This window comes from Branchiostoma belcheri, unplaced genomic scaffold (assembly GCF_001625305.1).
Source record: "Branchiostoma belcheri isolate BF01 breed outbred unplaced genomic scaffold, Haploidv18h27 scaffold81, whole genome shotgun sequence".
Classification (NCBI taxonomy): Eukaryota; Metazoa; Chordata; class Leptocardii; order Amphioxiformes; family Branchiostomatidae; genus Branchiostoma; species Branchiostoma belcheri.
Genome location: NW_017804476.1, coordinates 1146946 through 1162204, shown reverse-complemented (window position 1 = coordinate 1162204; position 15259 = coordinate 1146946). Strand labels below are relative to the sequence as shown.

Here is a 15259-nt window from a genome sequence, read left to right as displayed (position 1 = left end):
TTCATCATGATATTTTACAAGTAGAAAGCCAACCCCCTATTTATTATTTTTGTCCGAGGCTATTTTGTTTTAAATGACAGTTACACTGTTTTTTTGGGCCAAAAACGACAGAAACAGCTATTTTTCTGTCATTTTTCGTTAAAAAATCGCCACAGTTAAAAAATTTCGACTTATATGCAAAATAGCCTCGGATAATTTTGATAAAAAAAGTAGNTAATACGTAAACATGGATTACTCTAAAGATGAATTATGTTGTTTTCAGCTGGGCGTAAAGCCGTTTAAGTCATACTCCGAGAATAAAATGCGTAACAACGCGGGTTTACAGGGAAAACATACAAATGACCGCCGGTAACCCCGAATTCGAACACGCGTTCTATTCGAATGACGTCATATCGAACATGGTGGAACATGATTCGGGTTCGAAACATGTATGTGGCAATCGTGCAGATACACGTCCGAACTCGAACATGAATATCAGCCTAGGCCGCCTTAACCCAACCGAGGTTGCCATGCCGGCAGGTGGATTGCAGATAACTATGAAGAGAGGAGACAAGAAAAGGCTCTGATTTAATGTTTTGTTTCTTACTTTGATGCAGTGATATGTGATGCTGGCGGTGTATGTGATGTTCCCACTGAATCAAAACCATTTGTACGATGACTGAGTCAAAATTTTAAATTGTAGGAACCTTGTTTTTTCGGCTCGCCTCGTGTTTTTTTTCGCGCGCTCGCATTAGATTTGGAGTCTGCGGAGGATGTCATCCATAAAATTTACTTGCTGTGACCTAACTGATTTTTACAAATTTTTCAGAGTTTCTTGTTAAGATATCTACAGGTACGAAGTGGAGAGATAAGTCATAATCTTGCTGGAACGTAAAATTATACTATAAAATGGCTTTTGTAAATACACCTGATCATCTGGTGTAAAGTATACCATCTTAATTTATTTGTCAAAGTCTTTACTCCTAGTCTTCGCAAAACGTGTGTAGTTCAGTCATGTAATACATAAAAAGATTTATGAGTAACATATGAAAATATTTATGACAACTATATAATGTTAAATGGCAACAGTCTGTTCAGAATAGGGGCACAGAATATTCTGTAGTTTTGATCATTACTCTTAACTTAATACTGCACACTGAAGAGGTTTAAGTTTTCGAAAATAATCTTCATAATCCGTTGAAGGTTAGACATCTAAATAGTAGGTAATAAGATATGCCAAAAAGCAGTTACTCAAGCAACTGGATATGATTTTGGAAACGGTCAGACGTTTCAGGTAGCATTCAATACCTTTCGTCACTGACACTAAGAGACCAAAGGAGATATTGCATATCAATCAATAGTTCAAGCTTATAAACCTGCATTTCTCCTCTGGTCTCTTAGTGTCACTGACAAAAGGTAGTGGATGCTGCCTGAAACGTCTGACCGTTTCCAAAATCATATCCAGTTGCTTGAGTAACTGCTTTTTGTCAAATCTTCATAATCTAATGCCAGATAAAACAAAGTCCCTGTCCCTTTTACACATGAATGTAGTGGAAGAAAAACAGTCTTGAGGCTCATGTTAATGTATCTCATGAGGCAAAGAGTCACACTTAACTTACTTAAACACTAGTTTTATATACATAACATAAGCAGGAAACAATACTACGTACTTTACACATATCTACAATATCATAACATTGTCTCCACATTAATAAAAGCAACAGTCTTAGAGTCATAGTGATACAAAGCGAGAAGTATACTCTTGTCAAAAATTAGGCAAAACTGCATGGCAGGACCCCTGTTTAAAAAGTGGAAGAATCCTAAACAAGACAGTGCTGTGGTATGGGAACAAAATTTTGACTGATCCAACTTTACAAGCAGGGGTGGACAGGATAGGACAATAGACTGAGAGGAAAATGTGGTCAAATCACTAGATAAGACGGGTCACTTTTCACTTAGAAAGGCATTTCCAAATTTCACTTACACCTGACTGAAAGCCCAACATTCAACCTTATTTTTAGATGCAGAGTGAAGTTTCATAAAAAAGATTTTTTTGGTCATAATGTTAGGGTTTTAGAGATTACAAATTTTCTGTGCCTTTCCATGTTCAAAGTGACCTGTGCTAAATGTTGTCTGAAATGTTGCTGTCCAGGGACTCTTTTCTTGGTGCCTGATTGTGACTGTCATCTGTAAGGGCCTGTCTTGTGCAGGACCCTGGAGGGCCTGTCTCACGTGCAGGTTGATCAGTGCCTGTCAGTTCTGTCTGGATTCATCGATTCTGTCGTTTGGGCGGTTTATTCCGTCGCGTCCTGTGAGGGTGGGTGGGGAGTGCTGAAACAGTGCCAGGTGGAAGGAGATGTCAACAACTTTCTTTCACTATCATGAAAGTTCATCTGTGTTGGTAGTTACATGTTTAAAGTTAAAACTTTAAATCCAACACAATAGATTTCTCTCACCCAGAGCTTTCGACCTGTCACTCTTGTCTTCCTCAGTAGACATCGTCTACCAGATACCTTTGACCCAGTGTTGACGTCACACTTCAAAGAAGCTACATGACAAACCTCACTGGGTCAGTCTACTGAGGAAGACCAGAGTGACTGGTCGAAAGCTCTTGGTGAGAAAAATTTATTGTGTTGGATTGAAAGTTTTAACTTTAAACAAGTTCCTTTCAAGGGAGTACCATAACCGTAAAGACCAACCAACTTAAGAACACTGTTCTCTGAACAATCTTCAAAACCGTAGAAAACCGTGATTCAAAAAGACCAAACAGAAGGAGTATTTAAAAGAGTTGCCAGCTGATTTCAAAGAATGTTGTCGTGTTATCATGTTTTCTTCATTTTAAGCTTGTTTGTTCGCCTTTCTCGAAGTTTTTCAAGTAAAGAATTTAAAATCCGAGAACAGTGTAGTTAAGATGACAGGGTAGACGTCTGTCCAGTATTTCAGTCAAAAGATTGAATAGAAATTTGTCGAGTATCATCTACAGCAATCACTATTTGGTCCTAAGAGTTTTTCTACTTTGTTGAACTCAAAGTGAAAAATCTAAAGATATTTTTTGCTGGATAACAGTTACTAGCATTTAAAGAAAGAGTAGAAAACTGTCTAAAGAGATACAGAAGTGGAAAGAATAGAGCTAAACTGATCATGAGGCTACAGCAGTAAAAACTGTTTGTTGTGTTTCAGAATAATGCATTTGAAAATGGTGCGAACTTTTCGAGTACAATTTCTCACACTGTTAGAGTGCAACTCACTCACAAAAAGTGTATGGAATGTTTTTTTTTGTCATGGTCTGACTTTGTCTGTATTGCAAATGATGTTTGTGCTTTAAATGTCAGATTTTTGTTGTACAGCAACATGCTATACATGTACAGTATGTACATGTTGTGTAGTATAGAACTGCTAGCAAAGTATAAATATAGAAAATTCTCTACATGTAACTTGACAAGACACATCTTGGGTACAATATAACACATTAAAGGCTATTTCACATCATTCTGTTCTTTCTTGAAAGATAAATACACAGTACGTTATATGCCCTCATTTGGGGCAATATTTTGTTAGTTTCCTCTTAGAGGTTTCTGAGTTTGATACACGATTTGACGTTTTCCTCTCTGAGGTTAATAAAAGTGCAAAATGACAACTGTTTTCTTTTACAGTCTTAAGAAGATACTTATTTAATAAAAACGTAACCTGCACCTTAACTTTTCCCATGTTGTAAGAACTGTACAGGTAAATTTGTGCACTTGAAATGCAACAGAACTGTATACGTTTATAAAACAGCTCTTTCAGACAACTTAGGAATGGGAAGACCTTTTCAGTTTGTAATACTTCACAAGATATAATTATTATAAGTTGTAAAATACTGATTTTGGTCGCACAAGCTCTGCATAGCCATAATCCTGAACATTTTTTCATTAAAAAACTGCAAGGATAGTTTACATGGGGTACCAAAGAATCCATACAAATTTTACGGAATTCTTACGAAGTTTACCAAATTTATACAAATTATACCGAATTCATACGAATTTTACCGAATTCATACGAATTTTACCGAATTCATACAAACTTTACCAAATTCATACGAATTTTACAGAATTCATATGAATTCTCAAAATACATCCATTACAAGAAAACATATGAATTTTGCGAAATACATGTACATACAATACATTACTAGAAACATACACATTTTACAGAATACAGTACTGTACATACGATCCATTACTCAGAAAAATACGATCCTTATTTTTTTGTAATAATGGATCATATGTACATGTATTTCGTAAAATTTGTATGAATTCCGTAAAATTTGTATGAATTCCGTAAAATTCGTATGAATTCCGTAAAATTCGTATGAATTCTTTGGCACCCGTATTTACTAGAATGTACCATTGCAGCTTTAATTACATCATTGTACAAAACATTACTTCAAGGCCAGCATGTTGATATTGCACTTGAATTTGAAGGTTTTATTTTTACCAGTTTTCCATCAGCTGCTCGTCCGAGGCCGTTTCCTGGACTGATCCTGCTTGGGAGGGTCAGCCAGCATGACCTTTAACCTTTGACCACAGATTTCCTGGCCGTGGAGGGACTCGATGGCGGCCTCGGCGTTGACCTTCTGCGCGTACTTGGCGTACCCGTAGTTCTTGTCCCTCATTAGGTACACGTCGATTAACTTTCCGAATCGACTGAAGCAAAAGCAAATTAGTCGGTCAGAAAGCAATCACGGAAAAGGAAACGGTCAGTTACGTCGATGAAGCTTAGACATCCAGGTAATAAGATACACCAAAAAGCAGTTACTCAAACAACTGGATATGATTTTGGAAACGTCAGACATTTCAGTTAGTATCCACTAGTTTTCGTCAGTCACTGAGAGACCAGAGGGGAAATGCAGGTTTATAAGCACTAACCAAGTTTCCAAAATCACATCCAGTTGGCAAAGCAATGCTTGAGTAACTGCTTTTTGGCGAAACGGTCAGTTGTTTCAGGTATACATGTATGTACATGTATATAATTATGTAGCATCCACTACCTTTCGTCAGTGACACTGAAGAATTGTCAGAAAAGCAGATTTATAAGCACCGACTATTGATTGATATGCAAATAAGTGAAGATTTTTTTGCCTTTTTTTTATACATGATAATACTTTTAACTTTTGCCAAGATGATTTTATATTGAAATAGGCTGTTATTCATTCATATATAACATTTAACTTAATATTGATAAAATAGCTATACCGGCAGTTCAACTTCCATGTACAATGTATGATTGTGCAAGTTGCCATACATTGTATCTGCTACAATTGTCATGCAATAAAGTTCTTCTTCAGAATCTATGAAAAGCTTAATATACAATGTATAGGACCTTGAACTCTCTAGGAGTAGCCTGGTTACTAAAACCTAACCCTCGGAACATGGGGAACAACAGGCAATAAACTGGACAGTGAGTGTGTGTGTGTGAGACTCTTTTCATCCTCTTCGCAAATAGATAGAGGACAAAGGAGTATAAGTGGCAGGTAAAATACCAGGCTACTCTAGGAGTAAACAGAAGAAAGCAAGAAGCTTGAGAGAAAGACACAGTCACTTACCTGAAGACATCTTTTAGTGCATATTCCGGAGGTGCTGTGGGTGTGCACACTATGAAGAGTCTCTCCGCTACATCTGAGCTGGGATCAGCCAATGGCTGTGGACCTGGTAACTGTGCCGTGCAGTAGCCTGGTGTGTACTGTTGGAGCTGGGGGAGGGGGGCGATATCAGTCAGTTTGGGTACAGTACAATGTATGTTTGAAGGTCATATAGCATCTAAAGGTCAGACAGAATTAATTATATTTGGATTTATAATATCAATCCAACATATTGCAAATTGTTTGTATAACAGTAGTACAATGTACTCTATTTCTTTCTCTTTTTCTTTCTCTATACTAGTAGAAAGAGTTGCGGGCAAAGAGGGGGCAACTTAGTGAGCTTTCTTCTCCACATAAAAAAGAGTAACATGTTGAAAATGTACATTATTTTTACCTTAACAGCACACTGAATTAGTTATTTGGTCACCGATTTTCCATGGTAGTAAAATGTTGAATTTTATTCCAACACAGTGATAAAATTTGATCTCTGTGTAAATTGTATGTTGGAATAAAGTTCAATGTTTTACTATGATTACTACCAACACTGATGAACTTTCATGATAATTTTCTATGGTTAGCAGGTGGAATAAAGGCTTGTTCATTAAAACCTACAACGAATCAAACGGCATGTATGGTAATCTTGATATTAAACAAAATATGAAAGGTATTTTGTACAGACTGACACAGAGAAGCAAACAAGAGTCTCCGGTATCAACAGAGGTTTGTATGTTGATAACAATAATACCTCGGATTATGTAGAATTGATTAAACATGGCAGAATTTGGTCATGGATAGAAGAACCTAGCCTAAACAAACACAGAAAATCTCTTGCAGATGTACGAGTAACACTGCACTGTGTGAACAGGTCAACAAATGAATTTTATTTTATGGGCAGAACCTAGAATTTTTAGGGCTTTGTTTCTATTAATAGAAGAAACAAACTTTAAGTAATTTATTATACAACTAACTAATGCAACCGATTATGAAAAAGATTGACATATTTAACAGCCTAGAAGAAAAGTTAACGAGCATAAGACATAACTTACTTAGGCCACACCAATTTAATTTCATGGTTAACGGATTCGCCCGCTTCATTTTTTTCTGATTTGCAAATAAAATAAAAATTCAGAATCAACTGCAAAATGTTCATATTTTGCCCTGAACAGTTGAAAACAGTCCTTTTCATCCTAGTTGTTACAGTTATTCCATCTTTCAATGCAATGGTATCATTAAAAGTTCAAAATTCATTGTTTAAATTTTGAAGCAGCCTGGTGTGTTGACTTCATGGCTCCTATCGTACCATTTTGGGCCATAATAGGATGCCTAGGCCTGTTTTTATTTTTTTTATTTTTTTTCGCCTGCCTGCTCCATTATTTTTCTAGAAAAATCCGTTAACCAAGAAATTAAATTGGTGTGGCCTTAGGTACACCTGTACTTCATTCATTCAAAATTCCTTGATAATCCCAGGGCATTTCTTGAACTTAAAGCTGGTGTTACAGACATGTCTGGCCAAGATTACTTTTTTGTTTTTAGACGATTCTGGGCTGTTTTCAAAACAGTGCATTATCTCCTAATAAGAACTGGAATATTTGGAGTATTTCTTTAAACTCATTTGTGACTGCCCCCATTTTCCTGAGCTTTTCGAGGAATTTACGTCAAGTCAAAAGTTCTATATTGCATCAATTTTCGTTCTGAAAAACTTGTGAACACTTAACATAACACATTCAGGAAAACTGTGTTCATTTTTTTGATATATGATAGTATTTTCATGGCAGCAACTATGACGTTTTTGTAGTGTATTATGAGATGTACATGTATATATCCAACTCCTGTACATGTACGTTTGGGACTGCATTGTAGATACAGTTACCACGCATATACATGTATGTGTAGATGTGTAAATATTGTATGTTGGCGTCTACACATGTATAGCAGCGACACCTGTGCTGCAGTGCAATGCAAACCAGTCAGAATTACCCTGAGGAAGGTGACAGACGGTCACCGAAACGTCAGCTGTGAATAAAACACTTAAAGTCTTGGTTGTGTAAAAAGAGTCTCTTTACTCAGACTATGGACTGTTGTTCCTTACCCTGTTGAAGCCTGCGAACCCTGGTACTGGAAGATGTGGGTTGATCGGCATACCTTGTAGGATGGGGGAGGGAGGGGCTGGCGCTAACACTGCTGGTGTGGGGCTGGAAATGAAACAAAACGTGTTTAACTTAGCATTCACACATGGGAGGCCCACATGCCCTTTTCCATTGAGTGTAATCGACCATTTTTATTCTATGTAGAGCATAGATGGACTGTTGTAATTCAACGTAGACCGTAATTGGCACATTTTGTGTAGAGCGTAATTTGCCGTTTTCATTCTACGCAATGTGTTGTAGCTACACTACCGGAATCTATCGTAAAACAAGTGGGGAGGCTTCCCGAATTCAGCGTAATATGTAGCCAGCTCTCAAATTTAGCGTAGAGCGTTGTCGGGACCCCCCACCCCCATGCAGGCCCTCGTATATCAACAGTGAAGAAAAAAATAAAGTTTTCAAGAAAACCTCCTCCAGACCCCAGTATAATCATGGTGTCACAGACTATCATTCAAACCAGACTGCACTGAGCAGCCTCTAGAGGTGTCAGAGTGCTGAAATGTGATCTTGTTTCACATATTGCTGTTTAGCCTCCTCAATAACAACTTTTGGCAGCCACAGAATTTTCCCTTCTACATACAGATAGAGGTTTCCACTGAAGCACCCAGGAGGAACTTGGAGTCAAAATCAAAGGAGTTTTTCCAGACAGAGGGCATGGTGAGGACACCAAGTCAAGCCTTCCCGTTGAAATTGTACCAAAGTTTTCATTATCAACCAGAGAAATGTAATTACAACCACTGAGGGAAAGAAAGCTGATGCCACAGAAGTCTGGAAAAGCTTTCAGTCCTGGGAATCGGGGGAAAAGCAACCACTCAGTGTTGTGTATTTGGTACCTTTGCCAAGGAGGTCATATATGATTACATGTACATTGTATATAGAATATAACACGGGGTATTCCGTATCGCCCAAGGTTTGGCCGCCGGGCGATTCGACTTGCGGGAGGGCTGGGACTGAGGGTGATGTGGAATACATCATGTTGCATTTCATTTATGCCGTACCCACTCGAGAAAACATGCCTTTCAATGAGAAATGAGCGAAAATTTGGTGTCCCTAAACCACAAAAATGCAACATCATCAATTCCAACGTCCGAATACTGTATTTGAATTTTCGAAATCGGCACATGCGGTTAGGGCGAAACACGTTCAAATTATTCTATGGAAGCCATGGAAGCCTGGTCTGGAACACCATTATGGAAGGTTATCACTGCCTGGGTATGATATAATAAAATATTGTATAAACCCACCTTGGGCCTGCTACCCCAGGCGCCCCATTGGAGTGCGGAGAATCTGCATATTTCACAACGAGTTTTATTCCCGGAGGATATTCGAAACCGTTTAACTTCTCTCGTGCGTAGATAGCTGAGGCCGCTGTCGTATACCGTGCATACGCACATCCTGTAAGGGAAATTAAGTTCATTTAATGTCTTAGAGAATACATGTACATGTATGTAATGAACACTTAGAGGACATCGTTTACTTACTTTTACTTTGGTCGGTCAATCAATCAATCAAATACACCTTAAAACAGTTATTCAAGCAGCTGGATATGATTTTGGAAACGGTCAGACGTTTCAGGTAGCATCCACTATCTTTCGTCAGTGACACTAGACAACTTGTGCAGAAATGCAGAAATTGTGATGAACGTATGTTGTACATAGTGGGTGCTACCTGAAACGTCTGACCATTTCCAAAACCATATCCAGTTGCTTGAGTAACTGTTTTTTTGGCATATATTATTACCTGGATAGGGGTCGGTGGATTTAACCTTCACCGACAAATCAATCAAATAATCAATCAATCAATCAATCAAAATTCAATCAATCAATTCACCAATCAAACTGTCTCTACCTCTGGACTGTCCCGTGGACCTGTCCTTCTGTAAGTCCACGAACTCTAACCCGGGAATGAGGTCGAACAGCGCGTGCAGCTGGTGTTCGCTGACCGTGGAGTCTACGATGATGTACAGCCATTGGTTCACGCCAAGAACGGTGACGTCGTTGGCCTGCGGTGTGGGCGGTACCAGGGGAGGGGAGCGGGGCATCTCTCCTGGACCAATCAACACAGTGTATTGATGTCAGTGGGACAATGACACAAAGAAGTATGCAGCTATGTAAAGTATACAACTACTTATACTACGTCATGTATGTAACGTATATGACTACTACTGTAGTAGTTGTTTCCTCACTTGTCAATTTGCCATAAATTTTTACAATGAATCTAATATTCAATATTTGTAAATTACAGTTCAAGAGAAATCTCTATTGCCATGGAAGAATTTTTCAAGTCACACAAAGGATATTATATTGATCACACATATCCCTTGATCAAAAATACAAAATGGTATTGAAGTCATCAGCTTAGCAATGACCTACTTTGCCATCTTGAACCTCTGATCTATAGGACTTACAACACATAAACCTGTCACGAGAAATGCCTCCCTCAAAGTGAGTTATGGGGTCAGAAGACTTAAATGTAAACATCATGGTCATGTCAAAAATAACTAACTCTCTATGACCCATTGAAGGATCTTAAAGGCATCCAGTGCAGTTTTCAGGGCTTGGAAACCTGATTTTTCAAAGCCTATTCTTGTCATTTATCTACAATAGTATATTACTCTGTTCCAATGTACATGTATATTGACCCTCATGGAGCAAAAATTCCCAAAATACTGACAGAATATGGTTACTGAAAGGGCCCGGGGCTATTTTTAGGGTACCACCGAGAAAATAAAGGACTCATCTAGGGGCTTGTTTCCCAGTTTTAAATGTTTTTTAGTATGAAATACTGATTTAAATGTGCTAAAGTGAAGCAGTATGTGTCAATATCATAAATATTGTCTTATTCAGAATATTTCCAGTTTTGCTACCCTGAAATCGCATTGGAAAATGAAAAAACAATGAGTTATGCCATATTCTAAAGTACTTGTGTGTGTGTCTGTGTGTGTATGTTTATTTTTAGCACGAGTGAGTGACTTGGTAAGCAGAGACAACAGTCACCTCAGACTACTGTTATAGTAGACAACTCTAGGTTGGAGGCCAGACTGCCCCTAGGTAGCAAACATGTGCCAAAGACCAAATGTCACCTCACAGACTGACTACCCCCCACTGGCAAACGTGCCAGTTCAACTTCCCCAATCTACCGTCTGACCAGACATTTATCTATATACAAATGTCATGGAGGAAAACAAGTGTATGTACATGTACCAAATCTAGAAATTTAGAACAATGTACCTTTCTGCATACCCTAATTGTTAAGCTATACAGTACATGTGAATGTATCAAATGTTAGTACAGTCATTTACCTATGATACAAATGCACAGATTCAGAGAGTGCGTGCATACATGTACAAATGTAAAACAATATTCAGATATACATTTAGAAATTTCCATAGAATTGCCATTTAAATTTTAATAGATTATCAAGCACTCACTGGCAGAATACATGTACAGGTAAGTTCAGAAACAATTTGTACGTACACTTATGTCATGTACATATTTATCATACAATACTGGTCTATGACTATGAGTCCAATCTTTGGACAGTCATACATTTTAGATGCTTCATACAAAACTAGATGCTGTCAAAGCTTGTCATAGATCAAAGATTATTATCAATCAGTTCTTTCATACATGTACATTTGTACTTATAGCTAGAGAGACATATTACGTTACCGAGAAGTTGCACCTTACATTAACCAAACTTACTGTGAGAGTTGCTCCCCATGTTGTGGGAGGGGTGGGGGGGACCGCCGCCGTACATGAAGCCTGGTTCGCTGAAGGACGACCCGCCACTCGGACTTTCCCTCGCTGCTCGCGACACTCGTGGCTCGGCGAAGACGGGCTTGTACGCTGCGGAGAGCAGGATTGACAGGAGGGAGGGGTTAGACATGGCCGGTTTGCGATGATGAACATCAAATGTGGGGACGTGTGTGTTTAGCATTTCTCGGCATGTATGGACATTCCGAGTCAGCCTACAAGGGAGGCCTCGCTTTCCTTCAACTCTGTTTGCCTTCAAGTATCCTGCAGTTACGGGACAAACCAAAAAGCAAGACCAACGGGGGTGTGTTCCTAGAAAACAAAGAACAGAAACAGCACACAAGACCATCTGTTCAATGCAAACAGCATTCGTTGTATAAATTTACCAACAAAAGTACACAGTACATATAAAATGGACACGTTTGAACTTACAGCACAAAAATGTTGATACCTTTTCAAAATTGCAAAAGATAGCATTTGAAGGATGTATGTATCAACCATGCAAAAACTATCAGAAAAGTTTTATCTAAATGTATTATATCATTATGATGTATAACATTCCCCGAGGACACTCTACGTACTTTACGATCTGTCCCGGCAACACAAAGAATAAAAGGACAAGCCCTGTCAGGCCAAATCAGATAGCACGTCCTTTATTAAAGATCTTATTGCTTTCAGAATCTGGAGGAAAGAGCTGCACATCAGGGGTCAGACAGACGCAGGCAAACACACTCTCCTCAGGCCTACGAAACAAAATGTTGTGTTTCCTGTTTCCCGACCGACCCTAGAAAAAGCTGCCAACCCTATCCTTTTTTTTTGGGTGGACCCCTGCAACGGATATGAATTTTTCGAGCTGATTGACCTTTTCTAGCTCCAAGATGTGATACCTGAGTGATGAAACGTGGTACAGTCTTCCAACATTGATGTTGAAACTATTAGTGTCCTCATGCAAGTTTTACTTTGTTAAACTGTATTGTATATTAAGTTGGGTCGATCACTAGAGATGGCCAATTTGAAAAAAAAAGACAAAAAAGATAATCCCTAGATCTACCTACCGATACTAATTTGTTTCAGGACTGAAACAGGAAACACAACATTTTTTTCCTAGGCCTCAGCAGTCTCTGCTGTGTCAAACACTGCGTGATGGCCAAACCTACTGGTGCTGGTAATTCTACCAGACACGCAATAATATCTACAGGCTTTGGGAGTAAAGTAAAAACAGGAAACTCCAACAACTAGCTAGATGTGCAAACACACAGATGTGGGTATTTTAAGCTTTTAAATTAGTAGACTAAGTATAGTGTATAGGATTTACATGTACATAATATTACATGCATCTTCAGATATTGATGTTGATATTGCATCTTTTTGCTAATTCAGCAACACTGTTACAGCGGTACATCGTATTAACATTAAATTTTGTATCATAAATCAATTATTGTATGATAGCAGTTCAACAGATTTGAACCTTACATTTTTTTGTAGTTGTGAAGTTCCAACTCAAGAAAGGAACTCACCATAAATTTTCAGTCAACCTCGTCAACTTTACAACTATCATGGATTCTACCAACACAGATGAGCTTTTCATTCAAAGATTTGAACCTTTTTAACTCAGGCATCATCATTGTAAGACTGAGAAAATGTATGATTGTATGAAGGCGAAATGGGGAAAGCAGACATCCCAACGCAGCGCTTATTTATCTCTTGTCCGAACCCTATCCTCAAAGAGACACAGTTCCAGCAGTTTGATAGATCGTCCTTTCAACGAGATGAAAAGATTCAAGGCTTCAAGGTCAGAGTCCTTCCCCCTAAGTCTGGTTTGCTGGCCAGCACCCCGCTGGGGGTCACAGGCGCCTAGACCAAGATTGCACATCAAGGACTTCAGGCGAAGGCTGGGTTTAGCCTGTTTAGGAAACAGGATCAGGTAGCCTGGTACCCAGCCATGTTCTGAGCTTTTATCCCAGTTTGACAACAGAGGATGGTTAGGAAGTAAGGAACTATATTCATCTGAAAATCCACAAATTACAGAAAAAGTGGGATCTTTTGTCTTCCTCTGTCTTCAAAAAAGAAGTCAAACCTAGTAGTTTATCAGAGTTAACAGTAGTTCTCTGTGTATTCATTGCCTGTTCTTATGTTATACCAGATGTTTCTTCTGTACTTGCAATTAGCCCTCGGGCTAAGGTAAAATAATGTTTTTTTCCTTTTTTAATCCTGAAAAAAAAATTAGGATCGGTAGGGGTTGGGGTTATCTTTTTTTTTCTTTTTTAGGACTTGGTCATCTCTGATGATCCAACTTAAAAAATACAGCCTAATAAAGTAAACTTGCACGAGGACACATATTTTTTCAATGTGAATGTTGGAAAACTGAGTGTACAACAAATATTTAGATGTGTCGTGGAGTGCTAAAAAAAAGGTCAATCAGATCGACAAATTTGTGTCCCTTGCAGGGGTCCTCACCAAAAAAAGGCTAGGGTCGGCAGTTTTTTCTAGGGTCCGTCGGGAAACAGGAAACACCACATTTTTCCCCTGGGCCTAATAAGCTGAACATGGCTGCATACCAGGCTATGGATGGGTCAGAAGCCTGTGGTCTCATTAGGAACAAATTGAATCCTTCAGTAGGGAAGTAGAGAACTTGTTATTGGTTTTCTTGTAGGGGGAGGTAAGAATCCCTACTGGATACAATTAGACTAGAAAATCAAGCCTACTATACTACATGTGGGGAAGGCATCTGTTGTCACATATAGAATAAATCAAAAAGTTCACCACAGATCATGCAAAATATGTGATGAAATCTTGTATCAATTATAAATTATTGTATTATATGACCGTCATCATGATTGAAACACTTCAATCTGAGAAAAATTTAACGTAAACTCTGGCATTTGTCTGAATATACTAGTACTAGTATACCACAAAAATTCTTCAAGTAAGTACATACATGTGCTTAGTCTCAAACCCTTGGGCCGACCAAATTTAATCTAATCTAAAACATGCACATGTAACTGTGACAATTGATAAAATATGTTGCTGACTTTTAAACTGGCTGTCAAACTGCTAAATCCATTCAAGGGACAGAAAATCCATAAACTGTTAATGATTTTCTATCAAGGACAAGTTGCTCGTTAGGCCACACCAATTTAATTTGTAGGTTCTCGGATTTTTTTAGTCAAAGCATGACAGGGCGAAAAAAAAGTAAAAACAGGTCTAGGCATCCTATTATAGCCCCAAATGCTACAATAGAATTATTATTAAAAGCTATGAAGTCAACACAAAACAAAAGGCTGGGTTGTAAATGAATTTTGAACTTTGATTCAAACCACTGCATTGATAGATGGAAAAACTGTATCAACTAGGAAGAAAAGGACTTTCTCAACTGTTGGGGGCAAAATATGAGCATTTTTGAGTTGATTCAGAGCCAGAATTCTTTTTTTTGCAAATCAGAAAAAAATGAAGAGGCGAATCCGGGAACGAAGAAATTAAATTGGTGTAGCCTTACAGCAACACGTCAAAACCCTGATTGAAAAGATGAGACTGAGTGTGTCTGTAGTACCATGGGTGTCAGACCGGATGCTGCTCTACACCTGTTAGTGGAAATTGTAGCCTTAAGGCAGATCTACAGAAACTCAGGATTAAATGTGTCAAAACATTAGCTTTACAAACCATGCCCATAGCCAGGATTTTGAATGGGGGGTTCTTCCCAGTGCTTGAGGGACCAGCGAGCGTTGAAGGCCAGAGGTTCTTAGGGGGGGGGGGCAGGGGCA

The 15259-nt window shown here is 38.5% G+C and overlaps 1 protein-coding gene across 1 annotated transcript in view; it reads right to left on the bottom strand.

The window, feature by feature from the left end:
• Positions 1-1409: 1409 nt before the first annotated feature.
• LOC109486549 (RNA-binding protein 45-like) overlaps positions 1410-15259 on the bottom strand; it is a 33352-nt gene continuing 19502 nt past the window's right edge. Inside the window, 7 exon segments of the mRNA XM_019790388.1 lie at positions 1410-2310; positions 4456-4664; positions 5564-5709; positions 7689-7791; positions 8988-9138; positions 9592-9789; positions 11448-11591. Coding sequence (XP_019645947.1) covers positions 4466-4664; positions 5564-5709; positions 7689-7791; positions 8988-9138; positions 9592-9789; positions 11448-11591 — 941 coding nt within the window. The 3' untranslated portion in view covers positions 1410-2310; positions 4456-4465.